This window comes from Stegastes partitus, unplaced genomic scaffold, assembly GCF_000690725.1.
Source record: "Stegastes partitus isolate 25-593 unplaced genomic scaffold, Stegastes_partitus-1.0.2 Scaffold215, whole genome shotgun sequence".
NCBI classification, from domain to species: Eukaryota; Metazoa; Chordata; class Actinopteri; family Pomacentridae; genus Stegastes; species Stegastes partitus.
In genome coordinates, this window is record NW_007577946.1 from 69,191 (window position 1) to 83,004 (window position 13,814).

Sequence of the window (13,814 nt, forward strand, 5' to 3'; positions counted from 1 at the left end):
TTTTCATTGCAGCTTTTTGGATACGGGTGTTTTCTGTTAGACATCACGTTCTGTTTTTGTTTTACTTAATTCCAATTTGTAAAAAGAAGAAAGAACATCATATAAATGGTTGACATGATGATGCCAGCATTTGCGTCATTTGAACCATCTCAAGACAGAAACAATGATAAATAAGAGAAACGCAGAGAGGCAGAGACTGAAACTCACACAGTCAGACTGAACCAAAGGTAATACAGGAAGTGGACCTTGCAGTTTTTCTATCTATGAAGAAACAGACTGCAGGGTTTCATCTTGTGCTTACGCTGCACTGCGGAGATCACGTCTCCTCTGCAGCAGTAGCCCACTCCGACTGTATCGCAGTCTCTGAACTCATGTTTAATCCTCTCTGAACTGCCTTGTTTGCCGGTTCGGCCGGAACAGGTTCATTGGCAGCTTTGGACAAAGATCATTTATGTTTAAAGCGTGAAGGCGATTCTCAGAGTTTTCACAAGCTTGTAAGCTCCTGACACGTCCCTCTATCTTAGTTTTTCAGTCGAGTACATCTGCTCTTCTTTTAGCCTCAGTGGAAACAAACACAACAAAACAAGTAAAATTGCACTGCACACGATTTGCTGGACTGCAGGCAGTGTTCACAAACCGCAGACAGGGGACGAGGATGGAAACTCATTAAACACGTTAGTATTGAAATATCCAAAGTATGCAGGCGCCCCATTTTGTCCAGTATCAGTAACAGCTGCTGGCACTAAGAAATATGCTTTCATCCATAATATGTAAATAATGAAAAAAATTAAACTTTCTTTTTTCAGATTTATGGCATTTTAACTCTGTTACGCTGCAGAAAAACATTCTAGTCATGGTTGTGCTGTTTCCACACAGGTGCATGACTTCATATTGTAGTAAAAAAAATCTTTTTTAATTTAAAAAAAGACCAGAAACTGCTTAGAATTCAGGTTAAACTCAAGTTACTGCAGTTAAACACAACATAATCATTACACTGATGAAGTTATACTAGTGATGCACGATATTAGAATTTCTGGCCGATACCGATATCCGATATTAAGATTTCTGATATCGTCGATAACCGATATTAACGATGTCGATATTCAATTATTGCATAACGTGAAAACTATTCAAAAGAAGCCCCATACCAAATTAGACCACATAGTCGTCTTTATTATGCAACAAAAGTAAAACATATTGAAACATATTTGAACATATTTAACGTTCAGGACCATTTAAGTAAAAACATCTGCAGTAATATCAAACGTAGAGACGAAGGCGCTGATGTTTGACAATCATCGGTGTTTCACATCAGCTAAATTTGTTCATCAGACTGATACTGATTTATAGGAAAAGCCACTAATATCGGCTGATACCGATGTGGTCGCCGATATATCGTGCATCCCTAAGTTATAGTGTTTTGTCGTTGTGGAAACGTAGTCGACCGTCAGTTGTATAAATGATGCAAACAAATATTAGACACCTGTCAGCGTGTGCATTACAGTTAAACAGCGTCACAGTGCAGCTTAAAAAATGTCCATAAATGTGAATTTAAAGCAGGTTTTTTCAAAATAAAGCGAACATTATAACCTCATTAAGGTAGAAAGTATCTGTTGTTGTGACTGCATGTTGTAGCTAAGTGGAGCTAATAAACCAGCAGGTGAGTGTAGCTGCACAGTTGGGAGGCCAGTGTGTTCTCACCGGACAGCTTTATGGAGTCGTGCTTCTCACTCTCATCAAAGTTGGAGGAGGAGTGGTCGTCGTCCGAATAGGAACGATTGGCATCGCCCTGGAGATAACGAAACAAAGAGAAGAGAGAGGGAAGGACCTGTTATACAGCGGTTATAAGGCACTTTAACAAGGTGCTGGAACATATCTTCCAGATTTTTACTTTTATCTCTTGGGGTGACATTATTGTAAGACTGTATTCCCTCCCACCAGGTATTATTTGATATCATCAAAGTGGTTCAGATCTGTGCCGTGTCTTCCGATTAAATCAGCACAACTTTGAAACTACTGACACACTGCTCCAGAAACCCTCAGAGGTTCGGTTAAGACCAGTGGGACTTCCTCTCCAGTCTTCACTATGGGAACAAATTGGCTCAATAATCCCGAGTGTGTAGCGGCGGCATCAGACACAGAGCGGCCGAGCAGAGAAGGTGAGAGAGCCAGAGGGAGAAAGGCCGACAGCGAGAGGATGAGAGGCAGATTGAAAGACTGATGGCTGTGTTTTGTTTTGGCATTTCAAGAAAGATCAGTCAAAAAGCCTCGTGATTTGAGTCAGTGTTTCCACCTCCAGCTCACACATCATAGCTACATGCCATGAATATGGTAATGTTTTGATCTGCGTATGAAAACTCGACTGGGTTACTCAGCCGCGCTACAATTTTCCAATGATATCGTCTGTGAGCTTGACAGCTGACGGCAGATTGACAGCATCATTTTGCGGTGTTTTCCACTCGGAGGGATAACTTTAGAAATGATATTGTATTAAATGCACCGTTATTATGTTTGGACTGCTGCTGACAGACGTGATAATTGTGACCAATTCTGTAATTATGACTTCTGCAGCATAAAATGGATTTTGAACACTTTAAATCTGTCGCAGTACATTTCAGACCAGCCACATTATTTTCACAACATGCTAATTTAATCAGAAATAGCAATAACATACATTAATGAAACTGTTAAAGAAAGACCTCTTTTTTCTTGTTTTACCGATATCTAAATTATGCAGTGAATGAATAGAGACTGTTTGCCTTTGACTCCTACGAGCAGCAACATGGATTTGATTTATTTTTTTTTCTTATTTCCATTAAAGAGGATTCATTGCTTCTGTTTTCAGCATGGTTATGAAATATTAGCATTTAATAGCTCAGGGCGATACACAAGTCTTTCCTCTAACATTGTTTACATATTGGCAAATCTGAAATATTACAAGTGACGCTACATTAACTATCAAACACTTCCTGCTCATGCTATAGGAACACATTTACAAACAAAAATCAAACATGATTTTTCATACTGAAGAATAAATCAAGCGTGGCAGAATTTACAGTTGTAAGGAGCGTATTTGTATATGTTTAAGGGGGTTTCATCCCTGATGTGCTTTACTGCCTTTACTGGTTCCTGATCCCAGCATCATGTTTGTGCTCCAGTTCAAAGGGTTAAAACAGCTACTGGTTGAGTAGAGGGCTGCGAGGTGGAGCGGTGGTTAGCACCGTTGCCTCGCAGGAAGAAGATCCCTGATTCGCATCTCGGTGAGGACACCCAGGATCTTTCTGTGTGGAGTCTCCATGTTCTCCCTGTGCAGCGTGGGTTCTCTCCGGGTTCTCCGGCTTCCTCCCACACAGTCCAAAAACATGCTGAGGTTAATTGGTGACTCTAAATTGTCTGTAGGTGTGAATGTGAGTGTGCTTGGTTGTCTGTCTCTAAGTGTAGCCCTGTGATAGACTGGTGACCTGTCCAGGTGAACCTGCCTTCACCCTGAGTCAGCTGGGATAGACTCCAACCCCCCACGACCCTAGTGAGGATTAAGTGGTGTATAGATGATGGCTGGATGGTTGAGTAAAGAAAAACATGACCGATCTCGTCAGTTTTACATTTTCCTCTGGCTGGGACGTATGTTTCTTGTTGTGCTGTCACCATGAAAGACAAATTCTGAAGTGAACTTAAAACATTTCTGAAGACAAATGAGGATTTTGCTCATTCTTATTTATGCAGCTTTGCATTTTAGTCAATGAGCTGCGGCGCATCCGCATGCTGACCGAGCGACGGGAGCTTCGGCGCTCCGTCGGCATCACCTCAGGACGCGTTCAGGCAAATTAAATTGTAAGTCACCTGCGGTTTGACAGCTCCCAAAACACAGTTATACACATAAAACATGAAGAAAACAGCATAAAAAACATGCTTAAATGCACAAGTAAATGTTACGTGGCCTGTGTAGACGGCCGGATTGATTTAAGCAGAAGTGCTTCAGTTCTGTCAGACGCTGGAAAACGCTTACTGTGCAGACCTGCTGTTAGCATGTCAATCTGCTCAATGCCACGATTATGAAAATCAGCATGCAGGGCACAAGGGCCGGACCTATTTTAGCTGTGAAGGTCTCCGGCAAAGGTTAAAGTCTACAGTTTGAGACGCAGAGACAGATGGATGTCAGCTGGCCACAGGAGAGGACGGCATGCAGAGAAAACAAGGGAGAGAGGCAAAACACTGATCTGCCACAGTTTGAAAATGTGTGTAAATCACAGGCTGGAATAAAAGAAGAGTTCGCAGGCCAAGCTTTGGTAAGCTACAATTAATTCCCATTATGTGGAAATGCGGTACTTGTTTGGAGGGTGTTGTCGTATAATTGTGAGGTAGGTGCTGCTCCAGCTTTTTAAATGTTGAAGTTTTGGTTATGCAGACATTTATGGGCAAGAAATGAATGATTGTGAAGCAAAAGCTTGTTGATTTGCTGCGTTTCCTTGCTTGTTGTGGGTGATATACGTCCATGATCATTTAGAATAGTTCACCAGATGAGCAGCAATGAAAAAGATGAACAAACCTGGCCCGAGCACCTCAATCAGCAACACTTAAATCAAACACGCAGACATCAGTTTAATACGGAAACAAGCAGCCTGAAGCCATGTGACGATACCTGGCACGGCGCTCCCTTACCTCTGCCTGAAAGCCCTCAACCAAGATGGCCACCAGCAGGTTGAAGAGGACGTAATTTCCAAAAGTCATGAGGGCCACAAAGTAAAGGGCGGCGACCGGTGAGGTGGCTGCCATGCCGTTGTACAAAACCGCGTTCCAGTCCTCCTGGGTCAGAATCTTCACAGAATGACACAGATAAACACACATAAATACATTTATTAATACAGTTAAGTGCACAATTCTGCCACTGTGCTGACAAAATATTCAGCAATAATTGTGAAATATTAATATAACACAGTAGCGTTAAACCCCAAAAAGTCTACTTTTCTACTAAAGAGGTGTACTTTCAAAAACTTTTTGCACATGGATTATTATAAATTAGTGCATTAGTTTTACAACTGTTGTGTAAAAATTTCCATCATCATCATCATGAAAAGGTGGTGAATATTTCTGTAATCTCTTCTTTTCCATTTAATATTTCAACTAAATTGACATTACTTTATAGAAATTTGTTTTTACGTTTTCACAAGTCTTTTTTGTGAATTCTCTAAAAAAAACAAAAAAACAACAAACTACAGTCGTGACTCGAGACCCTTAACAATCCAAAACCTTGCTATCCGACAGGTTTTTAGGAAAAACGAACGGAATCCATTAAAAACAGCCTTAACATACCGACAGCCTTGGATTCTGACTCTGACATGACATTTTATGTCACAAATAAGAATAACGGCGTATTATCTGACTGAACAATCCCACAGATTGGCTACGTTCACACTGCAGGACTTGATGCTCAATTCAGATTTTTTTGTGAAATCCGATTTTTTTGCAAGTTCGTTCACATTTCCAATTAAACGCGACTTGTATGTGATCTGCTGTGTGAACTTCATACGACCCAAAAGTGTCCTGCATGCGCAGAAGAGGACACGACGAAGTCACACGCAGCGAGCGTGCTCAGTGTTTGTGGAAGTAAAGATGGATGGTGGTGGCAGCGGCACCAGTGGAAGCAGAAGTGTGACCACTATCCTAAACTACCATCAGCAGCCAAGTACTGCCTGTACGTTCCGGACACTTCCACCCCGTCGGAACGCTCCCCTGGGATGGAAGTGTCCCGTCTGGCCACGACAAATATTCAGATATCCATCATTAATTGGGCCTGAATATCCAGAGACCAGAAAGTTCTATTTGGACCAGTCCTACTAGTTATTATAACAACTATGAACAATAATTAACAACAAATGAGCCTTCCAGCATCAAGCCCTCCTTGTATCTCGACCTCCGTCTTGACAATCCGACAGCCTTGATATAAGGTTTTACATTTAGTGTTGGATTATCGAGTCACGACTGTATACATGATTCAACAATTTAAAACAGTGCATGTGTAGCTGCTTAATAAGACATTTGTGTATAAGGAGAAATGTAGGTCATCACCTGAAAAACAGTGACAATGGCCCACAGCAGGGAGTCAAAGTTCTTCCTGTCGGGGACGGTGTCTCCGGTCTCTGTCTTCAGACTGAATTTACAGCCAAAGATGTGCATCCCGAGGATACTGCAACAGAAAACACCTTTGTATAAAAATACATCTAACTAAATGATAATTAAATGTGGATCTTTGCAGTTTTTTTGGTTTTTTTTTGATGTATGAATAATGCAACTGGTACTTTTTAGAGTGCATGGGGAGGTTTTGGATAATTAAAGCTTTTCTGTGCCTGAGCTGCTTTTATATGCAGCTCTGTGCGTTATCACTACTGTAACAGTTTCTCTGCTGGGCTTATGAGGATAAAAGTAAACGTCTGAATGCAACTGAGTGGTTACATAAGATCTCATCTGCTCCAGTGGCCTTGTTGTCACTGCAGAATACCGCACTAATCATTTAGAAGTGACGGAAGGGATTTTTTTTTTAATGTGGCGTTAATTGCACACAATAGTTCCATTTTCCTCACATAGCATCCTTTGCCTTTGTACAGTGACTAATTGCAAAACATGTCTGATGCAACCAAGACCTGAGAACAGCACTGCCACGGACGATCGTTCTAAAAGTTGTGTTGATCAAAATGACAATTAATTACAAGGGCAAACGAACACAGCTTAGCCCCAGATATAGCTCTATTATAACAGTAGCTGAGCATATACAGTGGATTCACAAAGTATTACGACTGCTACATTGTGGTTTTTGAACATTTTACTTTTTTGTCAGATTTGCAAACATTTTTTTAGATGCAACTCGATGATGTTTTGAAGTCGCACAAGACCTTTGGTGTTGTTGACTTCACTACCATTGCTGTTGAACGTCTGTGTCTAGGGCGATATGGCCAAAAATATTTATCATGATGTAAATGAGAAAATTATCGATAACGATGTAACTGACGATATAATTGACGCAAAACAAAATACTTCAAAACTGCACAACTTTATTGGTGCAAATAAAAAAGAACAATTTCTTTTCCAGTTCAGCTGTTTTTGATGTGCATTAAAACTATATTGTACCAAAATCAATAGTGCATAAGTTGTAAATTGCTTGCTGGCAATTTGTTTAATCATTTCTGGAGCCAATGCAGCTGCCCTTTTTAGGGAGTACAACAAATTCTGATATCGATATATTGGCTTCAAGAGTTATATTGAAAAGGGAAGCTTGTGTGGTCTCTGTTTCCTCTTTGTCCAACAGACCAGTAACTCTGCATCATCACCTGCTCAGTTGTGCTGCACACTCTACTACATGTGCTGCAGGCATTGAGTGAACTATATGACGACACTATTTCTAATTAAATCCAAGCATCTTGTTCAGTATTGTGTGCCGTATATTAAAAAAAAAAAAAGATTTCATATCAGCGAACAACATATACTCCATTAAAATATATCTGTTGATATATATATTGATCAGACTCAAATTTTAATGGGAAAATGTTTGAGAAAAAAAAGAAAGATTCTCGCTTTAAAATAAATCTTATAACACAACCCACTGTCTGTAAAATAATGCACTTATATTTGTAAGTGGACCCTGTGTGTGTCAATGTGTGTCTGAACTCACAAAAGCTTTCAGGAGTGCATTGAGATTAACTCGGGGTCATTTTTTTTCACCACATTTTACAAAACCAAATTACAGGAACAAGCTCGATTGGCAAATGAAGCCGAAAAGGAGGTAAACAAAAGACAACAAGGGATGTGGAGATTGATCGTCCACTAAAAGACCTTTAAGGCTTTCAAAGTGTTCGTGTGTCAGCGCTTGAGCATCTGCAAATGTGTCCTTGTTATGTTGCCGTAGCTCTTTGAGCGTCTGCTTGTTAAAACCCAACCAGATCTTCAAGTGTCTGCTTGTTATTTTGCACCCAGGGTTAATAGCTGCTGCAGAACACGGTGACCTTCTGCGCTTCAGTGGTAGCTATTAAGCAGGTGTACAGAACTTTGAAAAAAGACCAGAGCCAGCACATGCAAACACACATACACGCATATAAAAGCAGTGGGTAAAACTAAGACCTCTTTTCTAGGCATCTCCCTCAAAACAACAGAAAAAAAAATAAAAGGATGAAAAAAACTTGTACAGATGATCTTGTAATCTCATTTGTCCAACACCTTACCTAAAGATGAAGATGAAGAGCATGAGCAGCATGCAGAACGTGGCCACATTGTCCATGGTCTTCATCAGGACCACCAGCTGTCTCCTCAGAGCTGGCATGAATCTCACCAGCTTCAGCACCCTCAGCAGCCTGAAGGTCCTCAACACGGACAGACCGCCATCGGACTGGCCGACGATCTCACAAACACTGAGGGCAGAAACATGGAGCACAAAGAAGCAGCGTTAAAGAAACAGTTCTTAAGTAATATTCTGTGCTATTCATCTTGATTTATGATTTATTAATTCATACTTACAATATATATGTATTTTTTTATGATATGCAAATGTTTTTAAAGTTCTTGCTTTCTACAAAAGCTGTGAATGGCAACAACACTATAGGCAAGAAAGTGTGACAGAAAAATGATTTCTCTCTCTCTGTAGTCAGGCCTTTGAAGATGACATTTAAAACGCATCATCTAAACTTTTCCTGACCTTCTTGAAGTGCATATGGTGTAAACCTATAAAACCTATAACCGACACAACCTGTAACAGAATCTTGACCCCATAGTAGGAGAACAAACAGGAACTCCGTTGTGCCTCACAAGGCCAGATGGTCCTATAGGCGCTGAGATATCTTCTTGTTCTGCCTTTTATAAATCTAGATACGATCCCCCTCCGAAGGACGTTATAAGACCCAGGATATGAGAGAGTCCTCAGAACTGATGCTGGCATTACTGGCATGAACTGCTGTTCTGTTGGTGTCACTTGTCCTGATGCATCAGGAAACCTTGTTTCAACCAAAGTCATCTGAGTCTTTGGTGTGTCTCTGTGTCGGCCTTCAACTTCTTCAAGAATTCCACAACAGAAAGCAAGTGACGTAAATAAATCCTGTTCAGGGTTTGGAAACTATGTAAAACACCTCGTGGTTCTGGTTTTGGCTGCTAGGTGGATCAGTGGTTAGCACCGTTGCATCGCAGGAAGAAGGCTGTTGGTTTGCATCCCGGTGAGGACACCCGGGATCTTTCTGTGTGGAGTCTCCATGTTCTCCCCGTGCAGCGTGGGTTCTCTTCAGGTTCTCTGGCTTCCTCCCACAAGGTCCAAAAACATGCTGAGGTTAATTGGTGATTCTAAATTGTCCGTAGGTGTGAATGTGAGTGTGCTTGGTTGTCTGTCTCTAAGTGTAGCCCTGTGATAGACTGGTGACCTGTCCAGGTGAACCTGCCTTCAACCTGAGTCAGCTGGGATAGACTCCAGCCCCCCATGACCCTAGTGAGGATTAAGTGGTGTATAGATAATGGATGGATGGATGGTTCTGGTTATTAAAAAAAGCTGCATCTTAATTGAAAGGTCTGCTGCAAGATGCTGGTCTCCCATCATCCCCTCCTCTACTCCCTCATAATTCACCCCCACATACAGGCTCAGGCTTTGTATTTCACTGAATGCAGATTTGGAAGTGTGAATCCATCCAAAATGAACGTACTTTCCAGGAGTAAGGGTTGCCAGTCCAGACATAACTCCCCCACATTAAGTATATTCTACATTTTTAACAGTAACATTTTGAAACTACAAAGAAGTTGGTAAACTGAGCTGCAATTCCTGAAATAAAGATTTCCAACAAAACAAGACTTCAAACTGCAGTTTTCAGTTTCATTTGTGAAAAAATAAGTCCAGTACAGTGGATTATCATTTCATACATACATGTGTGTGCTGGATGGCCAGTAGTGTTCAGGTTCATCGTTAGGAACTGTAATGTCCCCAGCCTTTAAGAACATTGTCATTGCTTAAGTTCATATTTAAAACCGATAAATGCGTCTCAACTTTTCAACGATTTGAGCTGAGAGTACATTACTAATTCTTAGGAAAATGCTTGGTTTATCTTATCTTACAGTAATTAATGCGTCCACTTCGGCTGCATCAAGCTCTTGCCTAAATTCTTTTAATTAAATGTGTTAATTGCTGTTTGCTGCCGCAGAGCAACCGCAGAAAGGAGGGGGGCTCACTGAACTTGTACCTTATCTCCTTTTGTGGGTATTTATCAGGAACAGAGGAGCGTTCCCTGGTGGGAAATCTGGCTTTAAAGAAATGTGTCTTCTGATGGTGGTAGCTATCAAAGGCTCCACTCAGCACATCAAAATAGCGTCGGCTATTATTGGCAAAGATTGAATCGGAGCACTTTTGCTCCGTGTGAATAGCTGAGGACGTTCAGATGGAGGGAGAGAGGGGAAATTGGTAATGGTGCAAGAGATAAGAAGACAGATGTAGATATGTTCAATCAACATGCATCTTCTGTGATAGGCTGCACATTTGATCTTGTTCGGTTTTAGTTGCTTTGATGTGTATTTGATCTCGGGGTTATAATGGGGATCACAGACAAAAAGCGCCTAACCGGATGAATTGGAGAAAGAAATAAAATAAAAAAATGCCAGCAGATCAAAGGCAGAGCCACTCACCTGAAGCACAAACAACAAAAGACAAAACGTGTTTGCTGCCGTCTGACGCCTTGGCATCCATACAGTACAGGTGCTACATGTCAGCCAGGCAGACGGCAATGTGACAAGATGTAAATAATTTAACTGTGTGACCTCTCTCCAAAAAAAAAAGGATGATAGATGAATTACATCAGTCAGCATTTGAGGAACATAATAATTGTGTCTTTCAAAAGCCACTTTTTTTCCCTCTTGCTAAATAAATCCACCATATTCAGGATATTTGAACCGTGGAATTCAGTTTAAATGACTTCTGTCTTTAACACAATAATGCCACAGATGTGGGTTTATACTGTACGCTCCATGTCTGGCCTAAAATAAGTGCACAAATGAAGAAAACAATCACGATAAATGCAGGTTTCACTCGTACCTGATGATGACAATGACTCCATCGAAGACGTTGTAGGGGTTCCTCAGGTAGTTGAAGGAGCCGAAAGCCGTGAGCTTGAGGATCATCTCCAGGGAGAACATGCTGGTGAAGACGATGTTGCAGATCTCCAGGACGTTTGTGAGCTCCTCCGGCTGACAGACCGCGGAAGAGAAAATAAGACACAGGAGAGAATGGAAGAGATGAAGAGGAAGAAGGTGAAAATGGAGAAAAAGAGCGAGTTAAAGCAGAAAAAAAAATAAATGTGACATTTGAATTCCATGTTCACTTGACAGTTCGCTGTAGCTGGAAGACTGGATAAACAAAGTGAATAGAAAACATTGCTGAGTGGAAAGGAATTTCAGCTTTATAAGAACTGCATTTTCTTATTAAAAGAATTTGCACTAAGAGGGTTTTAGAAGTTGAGGGGAGATAATGGGAGATTTTTTTTTCATATATCCATGAATCACAGTGATCGGGGTTTCCTCACTATACACATGGAGCAAAATCAAGCTAGCATGTTGAAGTACTAACTAAAACAAACGTGAATGATGGCTGAATTCTTGCAATCTATTAGTTGGCTTTTGTCTATTTATGAGTCATTTACTAACAATCAACCAGAATGATCCAATATCAGATGATCAATTGGCAGAAAAAGGGGCAAGGAGGATGTTTTGTTGACAGGAAATAGGAAACTGTTGCTGGGCTGCAACATTTGAGTCCATTTTTTTGTTCATTTTTACTGAAAAATATGTTTGTCCTTCGTCGGCCTCCTTCCGAGACGACGGGATGCACCATGTTCGGTCACTTGCACACTTCTTGGCGTGGCTAAACAAGCCAATGCGGGAGCGGCAGTCGTTTTGGCATGAAGAACAGAAGTGCACGGAGGCTTTTTGATCTTGTTGGGAAGACTTGCGTTACATCTCTTCCTGCTCACAACAGCAGCTTTCCAGGAATCTCTTGACTCAGCAGTGGTCCCCCAGGACTGGACGCTGATCTCAGAGGTTTTCATGTCGCGCTTGCAGGCGTCTTTGAAGCGGCGCCTTGGGCGACCTCGAGGTCTAGAGCCTTCTGACAACTGGCCGTACAGTAGATCTTTAGGTATTCTGCCGTCGCCCATGCGGCGTACACGGACCAGCCAGCGAAGAGGACGTTGGCGAAGGAGCGTGAAGATGGATGGAAGTCCTGCGCGCTCGAGCACAGCGGTGTTTGGGATTTTGCTGTTTTGCAATCTATTAGTTGGCTTTTGTCTATTTATGAGTCATTTATTAACAATCAACCAGAATGATCCAATATCAGATGATCAGTTGGCAGAAAAAGGGGCAAGGAGGATGTTTTGGTGACAGGAAATAGGAAACTGTTGCTGGGCTGCAACTTTTGAGTCCATTTTTTAAAATTTATTTTTACTGAAAAATATGTTAACAAGCAGTAAAATAGCCAGCATGTTGTTCAGATATTGTTATCCTGAGACCAACTATCTGCTCCGACCCAGCACAGCAGCAGGTAGCCGGCAAACAAAACCTAATAATCTGTCATCGGTTATTAATGTTCACAAAACTCAGTCCACCTTGGAGACAAACTGTTCCTCGTGACGCTCTGGAGAGCCACCATGTACTATATCCATTCAGTCCTGGATTGCTGATTTACTGTTAGAGTAATAATTAGCACTTGAACACGCTGCCAGTACTTAAATAAGTCCACTCCGTCTTGTTAACACTTGAATGTTGGCAGGAACGTTTGGTTGTATTTATCTTTTGCCTTCCGTCGTATGCCTCGACAATATTTCAGTTTCTTTCGCTTGCCGTCAGTCTCTACATCAGTGTCTGTCTGTTCTGCTGTCTCTGACACTGTTTGGGTTCGTCTCTCTTTTTCTGTTGTTTTTCTGTTTCTGTCTCAATATGAGGGAGAACACACACACACACACACACACACACACACACACACACACATACAAAAGGGGCTAAATTTGGCACAATCATGATTTTCGGCACATCACTATTCCACAGAGTTCCTCTGTAACTTCAGCAATGACACTTCTGACATTTCACCGCCCCAGAATCAATAAGCGCTGTGTGTTTTGCATTTACATGTCTGTCTGTGTGCATTTGTGTCGCCACAAAGTGTGTGTTTGTCGCCCCTAATGAGTGTTTAGCAATGTGAAAACATGGGCTAATGATGTATGCCCACCAGTGTCCAGACCAGCCGAACAGTGTCGGCAGCCCCTGGAGATCCATTACTGCCGTCTCATTACTGCAGACCTGGGAACAGATCTAAAGACTGGTGTTTTCCGGTCGGCTGATGTATGGAATAAAAAGCGAGGATTTGATATCACACCGAGGACATGCGGTTGATTGAGAAAAGTGAACATAATGCGCTTGTTAAGTGAACCAAACAAAAGGTACTGGACTGAAACGGCTGCATGTCAGCGCGTACAAAGGGCACAACTCTTTACCATATGCCAATACGCCTTCAAGTCTGAATTAAAAATGCACATGAGAAAGATAATTGTGACAGCCAAGTAGCTTGTACTCTATGAACAGCAATTTGAAAACATGCATTAATCAGCAACTAATTACCAAAAACATCCGAGGAGGTCAACTGTGCTGCTCTTATCTGAGCTCTGCCAGACTTACAAGCATGTTTAGGTTCAGCCTGCTCTGCTATAAGCACTGGAGGTGTTACAATAAGTCATGATTTCAATTCAATAACTGTGCGACTTTGACACCAGAAACCCTTGTTTGGCTTTTTAACCATGACTGTGATCTTTCCATGA

General features: G+C 41.5%; 1 protein-coding gene across 1 annotated transcript in view; it reads right to left on the minus strand.

Annotated features, from left to right (window-relative positions):
• Nucleotides 1-13,814, minus strand: part of LOC103356706 (voltage-dependent T-type calcium channel subunit alpha-1I-like) — a gene marked incomplete at its 3' end in the record, with an annotated part of 216,005 nt that overhangs the window by 57,950 nt on the left and 144,241 nt on the right. Inside the window, exons 9-14 of the mRNA XM_008280954.1 lie at nucleotides 11,979-12,226; nucleotides 11,045-11,196; nucleotides 8,211-8,396; nucleotides 6,067-6,184; nucleotides 4,660-4,815; nucleotides 1,702-1,789 (exon numbers count right to left, since the gene is read on the minus strand). Coding sequence (XP_008279176.1) covers nucleotides 1,702-1,789; nucleotides 4,660-4,815; nucleotides 6,067-6,184; nucleotides 8,211-8,396; nucleotides 11,045-11,196; nucleotides 11,979-12,226 — 948 coding nt within the window. The remainder of the gene's footprint in view (nucleotides 1-1,701; nucleotides 1,790-4,659; nucleotides 4,816-6,066; nucleotides 6,185-8,210; nucleotides 8,397-11,044; nucleotides 11,197-11,978; nucleotides 12,227-13,814) is intronic.